Source organism: Haliotis rubra, unplaced genomic scaffold (assembly GCF_003918875.1).
Source record: "Haliotis rubra isolate DU_JTF1 unplaced genomic scaffold, ASM391887v1 Scf480, whole genome shotgun sequence".
Classification (NCBI taxonomy): domain Eukaryota; kingdom Metazoa; phylum Mollusca; class Gastropoda; order Lepetellida; family Haliotidae; genus Haliotis; species Haliotis rubra.
The window spans coordinates 19313-34679 of NW_025767169.1; the positions used below are offsets into that span (position 1 = coordinate 19313).

The 15367-nt window shown below is 39.1% G+C and overlaps 1 protein-coding gene across 1 annotated transcript; it reads right to left on the minus strand.

The window, feature by feature from the left end:
• Window positions 1-200: 200 nt before the first annotated feature.
• LOC124291087 lies at window positions 201-12348 on the minus strand. The gene is made up of 8 exons (XM_046727992.1): window positions 11657-12348; window positions 10405-10542; window positions 9733-9795; window positions 7685-7867; window positions 6229-6435; window positions 5677-5706; window positions 4754-4885; window positions 201-280 (listed from the first exon to the last, which is right to left on the minus strand). The coding sequence occupies exons 1-8, from the start codon at window positions 12120-12122 to the stop codon at window positions 201-203; spliced, it is 1299 nt and encodes a 432-aa protein (XP_046583948.1). The 5' UTR covers window positions 12123-12348.
• Window positions 12349-15367: the final 3019 nt, after the last annotated feature.

The window sequence follows — 15367 nt, forward strand, 5'->3', positions numbered from 1 at the left end:
CAGAAACACACTTGGTTAGAAATTCTATTTCTTGAAAAGTCATCCTAGTCACAGAAACAAGTGACTATTTGTTATGTCGCCTAATATATACATCACATGTTTAATCTATCGGTATCACTGATGCATGATAAAAACAGTCCTCTCACCTGATGCCAATCACAGTTTAGATTCAATAATGTCTTCTCCATGTCCCCAAGACATCAGCAACAAAACAGTTTGGCCACATTTTCTCTTGTTGCGTAGTACCCAGCGACAAGTAATGCAAATGTATTCTGGTGACCTGTAAAAATTTCATAAATTACAGTAATAACTACGTAATAACAAACTCAAAGGTACAGCTAATTTTAGTTTGTTTCGAGACTGTAATGGATTATACCGTATATGACCGCCTATAGGCTCTAATTTTAAGGACCAAAAATAGCAGTCCTGTAGGCTCCACTCCACCTAATTAGCAAGATGGGTCAGGGATTCGTGGAACTTAAATTCCCACCATCATGATTAAAGAATTCGTTCTTGAGGGGTGTGGCATTTCAAATGCGATGGACGGATCGAGGGGACGATGCTTTGTTCAAGGAATTTCTGGCCTCAAAGCCCGAAAAAGAAGAAGAAGATGTGCTTATTTGTGACAATCTGGATGATTACTATGATGATACAACCCAGTTAATTCGGCGTGAATTTCGGAACTGGCTGGCGAGGACAGTGACACTGAATAATTTGATGGATTTACTGACCGATGACTTGTGAAAATCCTCAGAACTCTCTTGCAGAAATGTCAGTGTTTATTGTTAGTGGACTATTTTTCTTATTGTCATATATATATAGATGAAATATGGACACTTAAATAATACATTTGAAACAAAAGTTGACTTCAGTTTTTTATTTACCGATGGTACTTTTTCTCTTGGGTTCACATTTCCATACTCACCGATTTCACAAAATGGCATCGTTGTTGATGCAAGCAATGATCGTCGGGATATAAAAAGGAACACAAACACATGTTGCCACAATACACGGGTAATCTTTATTATGTAATATTCTCACCAACACTTACGCTGATCGTTAAAAAAAAAGGTAAACACCAGTAATCTTTTTATTATGTAATATTCTCATAATGGTGTCTAAATTGATGGAACATACTTTTACCGGTACGGGTACTCTGGTCTCTGTTGGCCATCGCGAGGGGCGGCCCTATCCATGAGAGATATGATTTTGACACTGATTTTGAGGGTCAGAGTTTGGGGTCGGCTTATCCATGGGAGATTCGATCTTATAGGCGGTCATATACGGTACACATTTTGACTATAATATATAGCTGGAGGCCACAACAAAATAACCCAGTTTGTTATATCCATCAGTCTGTTATATCCATCAGTTTGTTATATCCATCAGTTTGTTATATCGGTCAGTTTGGTATATCCATCATTGTATGTTATATCCATCAGTTTTATATCCATCAGTCTGGTATATCGATCAGTTTGGGTATATCCAACAGTCTGTTATATCCATCAGTTTGGTATATCCATCAGTTTGGTATATCCATCCAGTCTGTTATATCCATCAGTTTGTTATATCCATCAGTTTGTTATGTCGGTCAGTTTGGTATATCCATCATTATGTTATATCCATCAGTTTTTATATCCATCAGTCGGCTTCAACGCTAGATGCTACAACACACATCCACTCCAGGTGACCAGTGTGACGAGTCAACTTCAGCTACCTCGGCTATTTTGATGAAATACAACCTTTCTCAACCCGATGAAATCGAAAAGATCATTAAGCTTCTGCCAGACAAGAGTTGTAGAGCTCGATCCTATACCAACTCAATTTGTGAAATCATGCCTGGAGGTTTTAGTACTTCCAATAACCAACATCATCAATCTCTCAATATCATCAGGCGAAGTTCCTAAAACTTTTAAACAAAGCTCTTGGGTGAGACCCTTCTGAAGAAAAAGTAACCTGGACAATAATACTCTGAACAACTACAGACCTGTATCTAATCTTCCGTTAGTCACCGAAGGTGTTAGAGAAGGCTGTTTGTAACCGATCTCTGAACATCTGAAGAAACACAAGCTGCTTTGACAAACATCAATCTGCATATCGACCAAACCATTCCACTGAAACAGCACTCATAAAAGTCACCAATGACATTCTAACAGAAGCAGACAAAGGAAATGTATCAGCACTGGTTCTTCTAGATCTTTCGGCAGCCTTTCGACACTATTGACCATCACATGTTGTTGTCAAGAATGGAAAGTGACCTGAAAGTCAGTACTGCTCTTTCATGGTTCCAATCTTACCTATCAGATCGATCTCAAGTGGTTAAGATTGAGAGCAAAATATCATGTCCCACAGATCTCAGGAGTGGCGTCCCACAAGGTTCCGTGCTAGGACCAGTGCTGTTCTCTGTGTACACTACACCACTGGGAAGAATAGCAGACAAGCACAAAGTCAACCAACATCAATATGCAGATGACAATCAAATCTATTCTTCATTCCTACCACAGAAGCCCTGCCATGGGTTGGACACCCTTTCTGATTCCTGCAATGACATTCAGACATGGATGACTAAAACCTACTGAAACTTAATGAAAGTAAAACAAATTCCTGCTTATTGAATTCGAAAACAACACTTTCCAAACTTGACAAAGCCATCTCTCCAAATAGGAATACTGCCATAACTCCAACCCGAAGGTCAAGAATCTAGGGGTTATTCTCGATGAAAGTCTGAAAATGGACAAGCAGATCTCCAACATCATTAGCACGGCCCATATGCATCTCAGGAACATTTGAAGACTCGCAACTATCTGAGTGCTGATGCTACTTCAAAACTTGTCCTATCTCTGGTCATGTCGAGGTAGATTACTGCAACAGCCTCCTCACCAAGCGTCAACAAAGATCAGCTGAACTACGCCTTCAAGCCCTCCAAAACACTGCTGCAAGAATCATTACAAAGTCTAAAGTCTTCGATCACATTACTCCAATTCTAAATGATTTACACTGGCTACCAATCACCGGAAGAATTGACTACAAAACTATTGTAATGGACGTTATAAGTGTCTCAACGGAATGGCCCCTGACTACCTCGCAAGGAGTTACTGCCCCTGTATCAGCCCTCACGCAGCTCACTGAGATCCACAAAACCAAATGCTAGTGACAGTGCCTAACATCAAAACCAACTTTTTATATCGATCAGTTTGGTATATCCAACAGTCTGTTATATCCATCAGTTTGGTATATCCATCAGTTTGGTATATCCATCAGTCTGGTATATCCATCAGTCTGGTATATCCATCAGTCTGGTATATCCATCAGTTTGCTATAACCATCAGTTTGCTATATCCATCAGTTTGGTATATCCATCAGTTTGGTATATCCATCAGTCTGGTATATCGATCAGTCTGGTATATCCTTCAGTCTGGTATATCCATCAGTTTGCTATATCCATCAGTTTGCTATAACCATCAGTTTGCTATAACCATCAATTTGCTATATCCATCAGTTTGGTATATCCATCAGTTTGCTATAACCATCAGTTTGCTATATCCATCAGTTTGGTATATCCATCAGTTTGGTATATCCATCAGTTTGCTATAACCATCAGTTTGCTATAACCATCAGTTTGGTATATCCATCAGTTTGGTATATCCATCAGTCTGTTATATCCATCAGTTTGCTATATCCATCAGTTTGCTATAACCATCAGTTTGCTATAACCATCAGTTTGCTATATCCATCAGTTTGGTATATCCATCAGTTTGCTATAACCATCAGTTTGCTATATCCATCAGTCTGTTATATCCATCAGTTTGCTATATCTATCAGTTTGGTATATCCATCAGTCTGTTATATCCATCAGTTTGCTATATCCATCAGTTTGGTATATCCATCAGTTTGGTATATCCATCAGTCTGTTATATCCATCAGTTTGCTATATCTATCAGTTTGGTATATCCATCAGTCTGTTATATCCATCAGTTTGCTATATCCATCAGTTTGCTATATCCATCAGTTTGGTATATCCATCAGTTTGCTATAACCATCAGTTTGGTATATCCATCAGTCTGTTATATCCATCAGTTTGCTATATCTATCAGTTTGGTATATCCATCAGTCTGTTATATCCATCAGTTTGCTATATCCATCAGTTTGCTATATCCATCAGTTTGCTATAACCATCAGTTTGCTATAACCATCAGTTTGCTATATCCATCAGTTTGCTATATCCATCAGTTTGCTATATCCATCAGTTTGGTATATCCATCAGTCTGCTATATCCATCAGTTTGGTATATCCATCAGTTTTTATATCCATCAGTCTGGTATATCCATCAGTCTGGTATATCCATCAGTTTGGTATATCCATCAGTTTGCTATAACCATCAGTTTGGTATATCCATCAGTTTGGTATATCCATCAGTCTGGTATATCCATCAGTCTGGTATATCCATCAGTCTGGTATATCTATCAGTTGCTATATCCATCAGTTTGCTATATCCACCATGGCGGGGGACACCAGACACAGGCTTCATACATTGTACCCATGTGGGGAATCGAACCCGGGTCTTCAGCGTGACAAGTGGACGCTTTAACCACTAGGCTACCCCAATGCCCCTGACATTAAGAACTCACAGTACTGACCAGTTCAAGGTCAAGAGTTAACACTGAAATATATATTCATAAAAGATGAATGACAATACGCTAGGAATACACAAATGCCATTTAGAAAGTGGTCAAATGCCATTGTTACATCTCACCTATAGGAGAGAAGCATGGGCCGTGGTTGGGGCAGTCAAGCTGATTGTGTCGTCCCTCCTGCAAGCACTGGATACAAAACACAGCACACTCATCCTTGCATGAACCAGACAGAGGCAGAGGCTGCAATTTCGCTGAAGAAAACAGGACACATATAATCACAATAACATTCTGTGTTCATCCTTCATTTGTTTTAGTGAGAGGATTGCTAGCACATTACACTGCAAATGAGACTCTCATGGGTATTTGTGAAAAGAATGAAGTTAAACTACCTTCTAAACAACAATTTGTATTTATGTTTGATCTAGCTAAGGAACCAAACTTTGATTGACATATTGTAGTTGGGACAACACTACTGTTTGTTGACGATATATGTGAACATTTAGAAAATAAAACTGTCAATGTGTTCTAAATGTAGCTCTCAAAAGGAGCTGAGGAACACTGATTTTTTCATAATCATCATGAATGTTTTATGACAGATCAAAGTCATGTTATAACATCAGGTGTCCTGTAATTCTTTTGTGTAGTACTACTACTGGTATGAACGTAGTAACATAATCGTGCAGCCAAAACAAATCACAGTTTTCTCTATTACTGACTGAGTTTGGTTTTACGCAGCTGTTAGCAATATTCCAGCAACATCATGGCGGGGGACACCAGAAATGGGCTTCACACATTGTTTTTCTCTATTACCTCTCGTGAGCTTTTCAAGGCTTCTGAACTTTTCATTAAAAGTAAATGACATATTGTAATGAAACTCGTACGTGGCAACATTGAAAACAATATACATTATCTGGTAGTGTTTAAAGCCTGCTAATCAACTCTGAAGTAACATTCTCATTTCTTCTTTGGCATCCCAAGAATTATCTTTAGGTGTGTTTTGTGAAGTTTAGACAAGACTTTAGGTTGAAGTATATGATCTTACATGCTGGATTTGTCTTGCATTTGTGACATTCTGAAATACAAAATAATAGTACTGGTATGCATACAATGACAATGATAGTACAAATATGTATGGGTCAGTACTGGTATCAATACAAGGACAGTATTGGATAGTGTACAATGATAGTACAAGTATGTATGGGTCAGTACTGGTATGAATACAATGACAGTATTGACATGCATATATTGATATTACTGGTATGAAATGGACAGTGAAATACTATATTCATAACATTGATCTAATTTATGATGGAAATTCCAATTCAAATCTGCTTTCAAAAAGTTATAGTATTGGTCCTAGTTATAGAAGAAAGTAAAAATTCAATGATTATAAAGTTGAAGTTTCTATGTAAAGCTAAAGTGCAGGATTTTGCTCAGCAGATTCCGAAGCTATGAACTATTTCAAGCTTTGTATTACACAGGATCTCATTTAGTATTCTACAAGTACATGACAACAGGTATAGGTGTGTACAAGACGATTAGAGCATTATAGACGACAGAGTCTACAGGGCAACGGAAAGACAACCCAACCTACTTTGGCGTCTGCTTTGAGAACGCTGTCTGCTCTTCTTGTCATCCAGTATCTCCCGATGCTTCTGTTTGCACTGTGTCGCAATGCTCTCATTGGCAACATATAAGTAGAACTTGTCCAGGTTCTGTGTGTAATTTGTGGACTTCTGGATGTTGGATATAGCATACATAGTAGCAGGTATCACCACATCTAGGTTGTCACAAAGGTCATCTGGAAATCAGACAACAGATTTGTGTGAACATAGAAACCAGCGACACTATATGCTTATTAAGTTTGGGGGAAAAGAAGAGAAAATGTCTTGGAAATTGAAATACAAATGTCAGAATGAATTCATAATTTCTGGAAATCAAATTTAGTCTTGTGATCATGTTTGGCATTGTTTTCTTTTATGTGTATGCATGCGTGTGTGCGTGTGCAATGTGTCTGTATATGTTTGTGTGTGTCTGAGTCTGTGTCTGTGTGTGTAACTCTACAGTGCTACCACAGGCAAGTATCTAATGTCATTTCTTCATGTCAGTGTCCACTCACATGATACACTTTCAACAAACCCATGCCTAATAATAATAATAATTATGAATTTATAATGCACCTTTTCCATGTACAAGGCACATGTTCAAAGAGCTAACACACAATCTGATCATCATTACCCCGGATAACCCAAGCTGCCTGTGAGGCGCTAGAAGGTTGATAGTCACATGACTTAACCCATCGGGTACCCATTTTCTGCTGGATGAACAGAGTCAAGTTTGACCAACTCACTTGCCTAAGGTGAAATCACATGTATCACATGCCTAACACAAGTTTATGACAGAAAATAACAAGCTATCTGTATAACACTTACGCAATTTGCAAATCCAATCTAATGACCCCAAACTAACATTCCAGGGTCTGATCTCCATATTGGTACAAATAGTCTAATAATAGAAACAAATTCCTCACCCACCAACTCCGTCAATTACAATCTGAGTTGGAATGATCATGTCAATAACCTTGACCTTGATGTGTACAAATGTTTCATCTTCTAAAAGTAAACACTTCTTGAGACATCATGAACAAAAGTACCTGTAGTCACTAAAGTTTGATCTTGAGAGTGAATTCAACTGTCAGTATCAATTACATGTACTTTCCCTATTCCCATTTGAGCATCCCCATGTATACATTGCAGCCTGTGACTGTCCAAAATTGGGATATTAAAAATTCCTTTTTAGCATGTTTATTCAAAGGTATTTAAGAATTTAGATCAATAGTGTACTAACAGCATAGAAGACATTTTCTCTGGTGCTGTTGTCAGTGATATACACTGTTGGAAAGCCATAATAATGACTTACAATTACCAGAATCTGAAATGATAGTTCCATTTTTGGGAATATTTGCAAACTTTGGTCACAGACCCCGGGTGAAGAACTTATCTACCCTAGGGACAATAAGAATGGATTACTAAAAAGCAACAATTTCCTACCAGAGAACTTGACTGGAAATATGGTCTTTATCTTCTTGCTCGCTTCAACAAACTCGAGGCATCTGACCAGGGCACTGGCCACCTGTCTCCTGGTCACAGGGTGGTATTTACAGTGGACGACAAGGGCAGCTGTTGATTTCCCTCCATCAGTGGCAACCACCTGGTCATGTTGTAGACATGTTCCTGTTAAAGACAAGGTGTTTATATGTACCATATTCACTGAGCCATGGCCGCTTATTTCGCATAAGCAGGGAAAGAAACCTTTCAAATTTTCTCACTAGACCACAGGACCAGTGAGTGGACAATTAGAGGTCCTGTCTGTATTTCACTGGTCCAAAATAACATTCGTAGATTTACATAACTATCAATACAAACTTCACTGGCCACTAGGACCACTGCAAACTTATCATTTTGTGGTCCTGATTAATTTTTACTAGCCAGGGACCACAGGACCAGCGTAAATTTCTCACACTGCATAAGTATGCTTAATAAAACCACACACAATGTTGAGTGAGTTGGTTTTACGCCGCTATTAGCAATATTCCAGCAATATCACAGGTGGGGGACACCAGAAATGGGCATCACACAATACCCAATGTTGAATTAAGTTTGATTTATGAATTTTGGTATAACTAACATATTTTCATAATGCAGTCATCCTCCATATCATCAACCCAGCGGGACCATATTGTAACTCCCAAGATATCTGGACATTTGACACAGCAAGGCAAGGATAGCCAAACATTGTTTATCCACAGCAATGCCAGTATAAGACTGAGTTTGGTTTCACGCCACTTTTTAGCAATATTCCAGCAACATGTGGGACACCAGAAATGGGCTTACAAATTGTGCCCATGGCCAGTGTAAGAGTAGAATACTTAATTCCCAGGGATGAGAGAAGGTATGAGTGAAAAAAGAGGAAAATGAGGTGGGGGTCTTGGAGGCCAAAGGTTTAGGCGATTCACAAGAATGATCCCAGCACAATCCATGGAAAATTCTCATCCCTGAATTCCTCAAATACAGTAAACTAGTAACAGGACTAAACTGAGTCATGCTATAAAGCTATAGCTCTAACATAATTGGTGACCAAACTAAATGCAAGGTGTATAAAGGGGACAACAGCCTGACATGTTTTCAGCGTTAGTGTCAAGCCTGTTTTGGTGCCTTTTGGGGTGCTGAGATACAAGGAAGATTATGAAGGAATGCCCATCAAAGAAGAAAGGAAGACCTGTTGAAGGTTTGTCTACATCAAAAAACTTCTGTTAGGTTGAACAACAATTGGAAATTAATAAACCTCCAGTCCAGAAAAAGGAAGCTTTTGAATCGTGCAATGACATGATGTCAAGTGTACAAAGGGAGACTACTCTAAACAGACTGAACGTATTCAGCTTTTTGTGCCAAGCCTGTTTTAGTGCCTTTGAGGAAGTGGAGTTAGAAGGGAGAGCAGTCTCTTCAAGGTTTATCTACATCAAAAGCTTCAGTTTGTTTGATGTTTGTTTGTTTGTTTGTTTAATACTGCACTCAGCAATTTTCCAGCTATATGACAGCAGTCTGTAAATAATCAAGTTTGGACCAGACAATCACATGATTGAGCATCAATCAACGCAGTTGGGATATGATGACATGTGTCAACCAAGTCAGTGAGTCTGACCATCCAATCACCATTAGTCACCTCTGATGACAAGCTTGGGTTGCTGAAGACCCAATCTTCATGAGTCCAGTTTGAATGAAAACTGGAACTAAATTAACTTCCTCTTTGGTCTCTTTGAGTCTCACACTAAGATGGTCATCTGATAGAATTCCCAGTTAAGAGAAACAGTTATGAAGAAAATGGGGATGTAGTTCACTCACCTAAAGCAATGCTTTCATTAGGGAGCAGTTCAACAAACTCAGTAAAATGTTGATATCCTTTTCAAAACTCATAAAACACAAATCATATTAACACTGCATAAAAGTTATCACTTCACTTCACATGAAAGAAGGTTTTTCAACCACTGTCTTACCTTTAGGGATTCAACTAATGGATGTTTTACACTTTGGGTACTTACTGAATTCCTTAAGACGACTGGTTTTAACAACCTCTCCAATCTTCTCAAACAGAGGATGTGTTCCTGAAAGAAACTGAATGAGGTGAGGTGAGGTGAAATTGGGTTTTACGTCGTGCTTGAGAATATTTCGCTCATATGACGACGTGCATGCGTGTGTATGTGCGGCAGCTTGTACTAGCCCAGACTTAAGCTGGTTTTATAGTGCTAGCCCACTGAGATACCATGCCTCAGTGTAGCATGAATACCCCACTCAAACACATTATACTGACTCCGAGCCGACCAGTCCTTGTTGTACCCATTAATACCAAGCGCCAGGCAGAGACCAACAAGTACCATATTTTAGCGTCTCTAAGTATGGCCAGCGAGGCGGGGGATCGAACCTGCGACCTTCCACTCTCAGGCGGATGCGCTCTAACCACTACACCGCAGTGATGCGAGAAACTGAATGAGATTGGAGCTGAAAGGGGGATAAGTATAGAGTTTTACAGCTGAAAGGGGATAGAGACAGTGGTGTTGTTATTGAATGTTTCATCAATTATGAGGCACATGACCACAACTCAATCTGACATGGTAATAATGTCAACTACAGGAGGACCCACCCTGTTATATCTGCAATATATGTCACACACCATAACTGGAAACTGGAAATATATGAAAACTTAAAGCATTTACCATTATCAATGTTGTGCTTATTCCACAAGCAGATGATGACACCAGAGGAGCAGACCTCGTTGAAGTCAGCTTTATCCTGGGGTACAAACTTCAGACGTATTTTCTTCTTTTCTGGCCTTTTACGATCAGCTGGATCACCCTTAAACCAATGACACCAGAGAAAGTACCAATCGCTCTGCAGGCAAGCAGGTTTAATTCTAGATTCTGTACAAAGTGCCACGAGGTATGCACTTGAACTGAATATCACATCTGTGTTTGAACACCTCAGGTACCTATCAAATTGGAAATACAGACTAAAAGGCTGTTATCATTATATTCATCAAACCTCAAAAATGAGGGGTTTATCATGGGTGTCATTATCATAATAATTATTATAATATAATCGGTCTCGTGTAGACAATCCAGTGATCAACCACATGAGCATCAATTTGTGCAAATGGGATAAGATGACAAGCATGGGTTGCTGAAGACTAAATTCTGTTCATGGGTCTCATGAACCTTGACAACCTTGAATTGGGATGAACAAGTAGAAGGCAGAGAAGATGGTCAAGTTTTCTTGTCCTCCTCAATAGTGACCTATTTCATTGCCTATCAAACTTAACTTGTTTTTACACATAAAATGGATTCCATGACAACAAATGCATCAATATATGTTTATAGTTGTGATGACTTAATTGTAAATATGTAATATTTTGGGGATTACATACTCTCAGTAAAGACAGATTCTAGTACTTTGGGGAGGTTGAGTCCCATCCAGGGTTTAAACAGCATCAAATCACCCCCACACAAAGTCAATGATCTAACCCACTCAGACACCATAGCTTCCACAAGATGGAAATCTGACAGTTTACTGGAAGATTAGATCAGGAACAATGTCAGCACTCTAACAAGTGTAAACTGGTGTGGCTCCCATGGCATAAACCTATGAATACACAATGACTCAACTCTTGAACAGACTTGACTCATCGATATCACTAGAGTGAAAGTGATCTGCAACTAGCTGAATTCAAAACTAACATATTCAGGAGTGAGTGAGTTTAGTTTTACATGCACTTTTAGCAATATTCCACCAACATCATGGCGGGGGACACCAGAAATTGGGCCTCACACATTGTACCCATGTCGGGAATCGAACCTGGTCTTCGAGTGATGAGCCAGCGGCTTTAACCACAAGCCTATCCCACATATTCAGGAAAGTCAGAACCCTTTTGAGTTGAATTCTCTGGAAGCAGCTCATTCCTTGTAATAATACCTTTCCTTGACCTTGTTTCAGAAGGTGGTGACTCAGGATTCTTCCCATGCTGACTTTCATCATGTGACATTGGACTGGCTTTAGTTCCGTCACCTTGTTCTGTGGAGCAAGGTAACAGAGGGAGGGTCAAGTTGGACACAGGCTTCTCACACCCTGCCATAGGGGAAGATGGAATACATGCAGGTTGAAGGTCACTTTGAGGATGATGTGTCAGTCTTGCTTGCTGCTCCACTAGCTGTAGCTTCAAGGCTTCCCAACAGGTCATGCAATACGGATCACACTCAGCTACACATTTCCGACCACACAGCTGCTTACAATCATGTTTGCTGACTGTAAATGCTGTCTGTTTCCCGTCATCAGCTCCACTGCCAAATAATTCATCTGAGTTGATAGGTTCATAGACGTCTAGAGGAACAGTGGTGAGTCTGCTCTTGCTGCAGTTGCTGTCCTTAATCCCAGGGTTCATTGCTGATGAATTCCCAGCAGTTTCAGAACAATCTACAGGACTCTTTGTTAATGATTTCCTGGTAGTTTCAGAACAATCTACAGGACTCTTTGTTAATGATTTCCTGGTAGTTTCAGAACAATCTACAGGACTCTTTGTTAATGATTTCCTGGTAGTTTCAGAACAATCTACAGGACTCTTTGTTAATGATTTCCTGGTAGTTTCAGAACAATCTACAGGACTCTTTGTTAATTTCCTGATTTCCTGACTCTTTGTAGTTTCAGAACAATCTACAGGACTCTTTGTTAATGATTTCCTGGTAGTTTCAGAACAATCTACAGGACTCTTTGTTAATGATTTCCTGGTAGTTTCAGAACAATCTAGTTTCTTTGTTAATGATTTCCTGGTAGTTTCAGAACAATCTACAGGACTATTTGTTAATGATTTCCTGGTAGTTTCCAGAACAATCTAACGGACTAGTTTTAATGATTTCCAATCTCAGGACAATTTGTTAATGATTTCCTGGTAGTTTCAGAACAATCTAAAGGACTCTTTGTTAATGATTTCCTGGTAGATTTATCAGAACAATCTGAAAGTCTCTTTGATTCCCTATCCAGGAAGTCCTTGAAACAACAGCTGCATTGTCCATTCTGTTCTTTTAGGCCATAAAATTCACAGTTTGGTGTTGTACATAATTGTTGACCCTTCTCAACTGAAGACCTCCTAATTACTGACCGATCCATAATCTGACTAGCACTAAAACATCTCCTGCAGAAACCTTGCAACTTTCTGTAACCAGACTCCTTGCAACCAGTTGCAACACTGCACTTGAAAGTGGCCACCTTTCCTTCACTATCAACCTGACTTAAGTAGCACTGAAGACAAAGCCCACTCACACTGGTACTTGGGTTACCACAGCCCAAAGTCAAGCACACAGGGTCAGGTCTCACGTTCAAACCTTCAAGCTTTGTGAAAACTTTATTGACAGTGACTTCTGACAATTGTTGATGACATGTTTGACATCTTTCATTATACCCTGGTATGCCTACACCATGACATCCTGTAACATAGTTCATATGAATAAACTCGTATTCCAGCCAAGGCCTACATCGAGCACACCTTGGTATAGTGCAAAGTCGTCTGGTTATATGCTGGACTACCTGTAACAGTGCATTTTGGGTGGTCCTCCATATTTATCACAATGACATAACTGTCATTGTGATTTCTGAGTGTCTTTCTGGAATAAAGAAAAAAATTTATAATTATATTTAACAGCAACAGTTTTATCATCAATACTGGTCTCATAAAATCTTAGGGGTAGCCTAGTGGTTAAAGCACTGGCTGTCCATCGCGAAGACCGGGTTTGAATCCCCACATGGGTACAATGTGTGAAGCCCATTTCTGGTGTTCTCCACCGTGATGTTGCTGGAATATTGCTAAAAGTGGCGTAAAACCAAACTTAGTCAGTCAGACATAAAATCTGAACATTTTACACTGGCTGCATTATTCAGAAATGTGGTTCAACTTTATTATGTGTAATGTCATAACAGAATTATTTTTTTACCCTTTCCTGGGGTAACATTTGGATGAATATGCAAGTCCACAGTTATTGTGATCACATCTATTTAAGAGGGTCATGATCCCCTCCATTCTCTTCCCTACGAAGATATGACAAGTAACCTCTGTGGGAAGAGAATGGATCCCCTTAGTAATACTCAAAAAATATATAAGTATAAACTATACACCGGCATCATTAAGAGGCATTACGAGACAGAACGTCAGTCGACAGGTGACACATAGGGCTTCATCGAGTCCATTTTCTTGGACTCGAGGGGTGAGACTCGACTCGGACCCGAGTACTCGAAATTCATACCTTTCAAACAAACGATAGCGTAACCGGCATGACATGTGTTCCGATCACACAAGTGAACACTTACTTCGTTCCGACTTCATATCGTTGTGTGACTAACATTTCCTTTTGGTCAGAATCCGTATTTGGATGTTTACTTGCCAAATGTTGGTTTTTTTTCATCGTACTGGTTGTACTGCCTGAATAGCAGTAATATATACGCATGGCGGCATTTGGTTATTTTTCTCTTTTCACTATCAGATCAAGACAAGCCCATACATTTGATTTTTATCGTTCTCCATGTCTGTTAAGATAGTTACCTAATCATTTTAAGAAGTGAAATCTCAAGCGATGTATAATAATTACTCTCATCTGCAGACTTGTAACAACTAATACCATACAGCCACTCCTTATGAGGAGTAAACTACTTAATCTAGGCCTTAATAAAATCATTATTAGATGGGTTAAAGGAATTCAGGGGTACATAGAACTCAGTATGTCAGTGTCAATGGCTATCAATCTTCTTTAATCTCAACCTCTACTGGAGCTCCACAGGACTGTGTTCTTTCATCCGTACTCGCCGTTTTGTATACCAATGACTGTTACTTGTCATTAAATGACTTCATTAAATGAAATTAAGCAGATGATGCCACTGTTACTGGCCTAATTTCTGATTCTGAACCTTATTATCGTCAAGTCATTGACAAAACCGTAATGACAGTTTTTATCAAACCTTTATTCAAAGTGTGTTGACCTCACAATTTTCTGTGTTGGTATGGGGCCTGTCTGATGTAACAAAACAAACTTTTCAAAATTATTAATACTGCCAACAAAATTTCGAGTATATTCCTTTATCTATGAGCCAGATTGTCAAAAGGCAACAAAATTAGATTTGATAGTTAACATATTTTATCTCACCATTTTGAAGTACTTCTTTCTGGGCTGCTGCGATTACCTTCCCTCAAAACAAACAGAGCTCGACAGTCTTTCATACCATCAAGTATTCGTGAATGCAACAATTATTTTGAATTATCACCATGTGATAACAACTAGAATTATTCAGCCTTTTACCTATGTGGTTAATTGAATTATATCATGTCAGTTTTATTGTGTAAATAGCTTTCGTTTGTGCATGTAATTATTGTGTATATTTTTGTTAATTGTGTACATATTCATTTTGAGACAGTTTGGATGTATAAGAATTTCCTCCAGGGGGTAATAAAGTTATATCTTATCTTAATATTAGACGTTAACGGCCGCTCATGCTTATCACATGGCAGACAGACAGTCTGCCATTGTAATCCAATAATTCGAGTTATCTCCCCTTTTCGAGTCCTCGAGTCCTCGAAAATGGACTCGAGTCCAGCTAAACCCGACTCGTCCTCGAGTACTTGAGTACCCGTGGAACCCTTAGTGA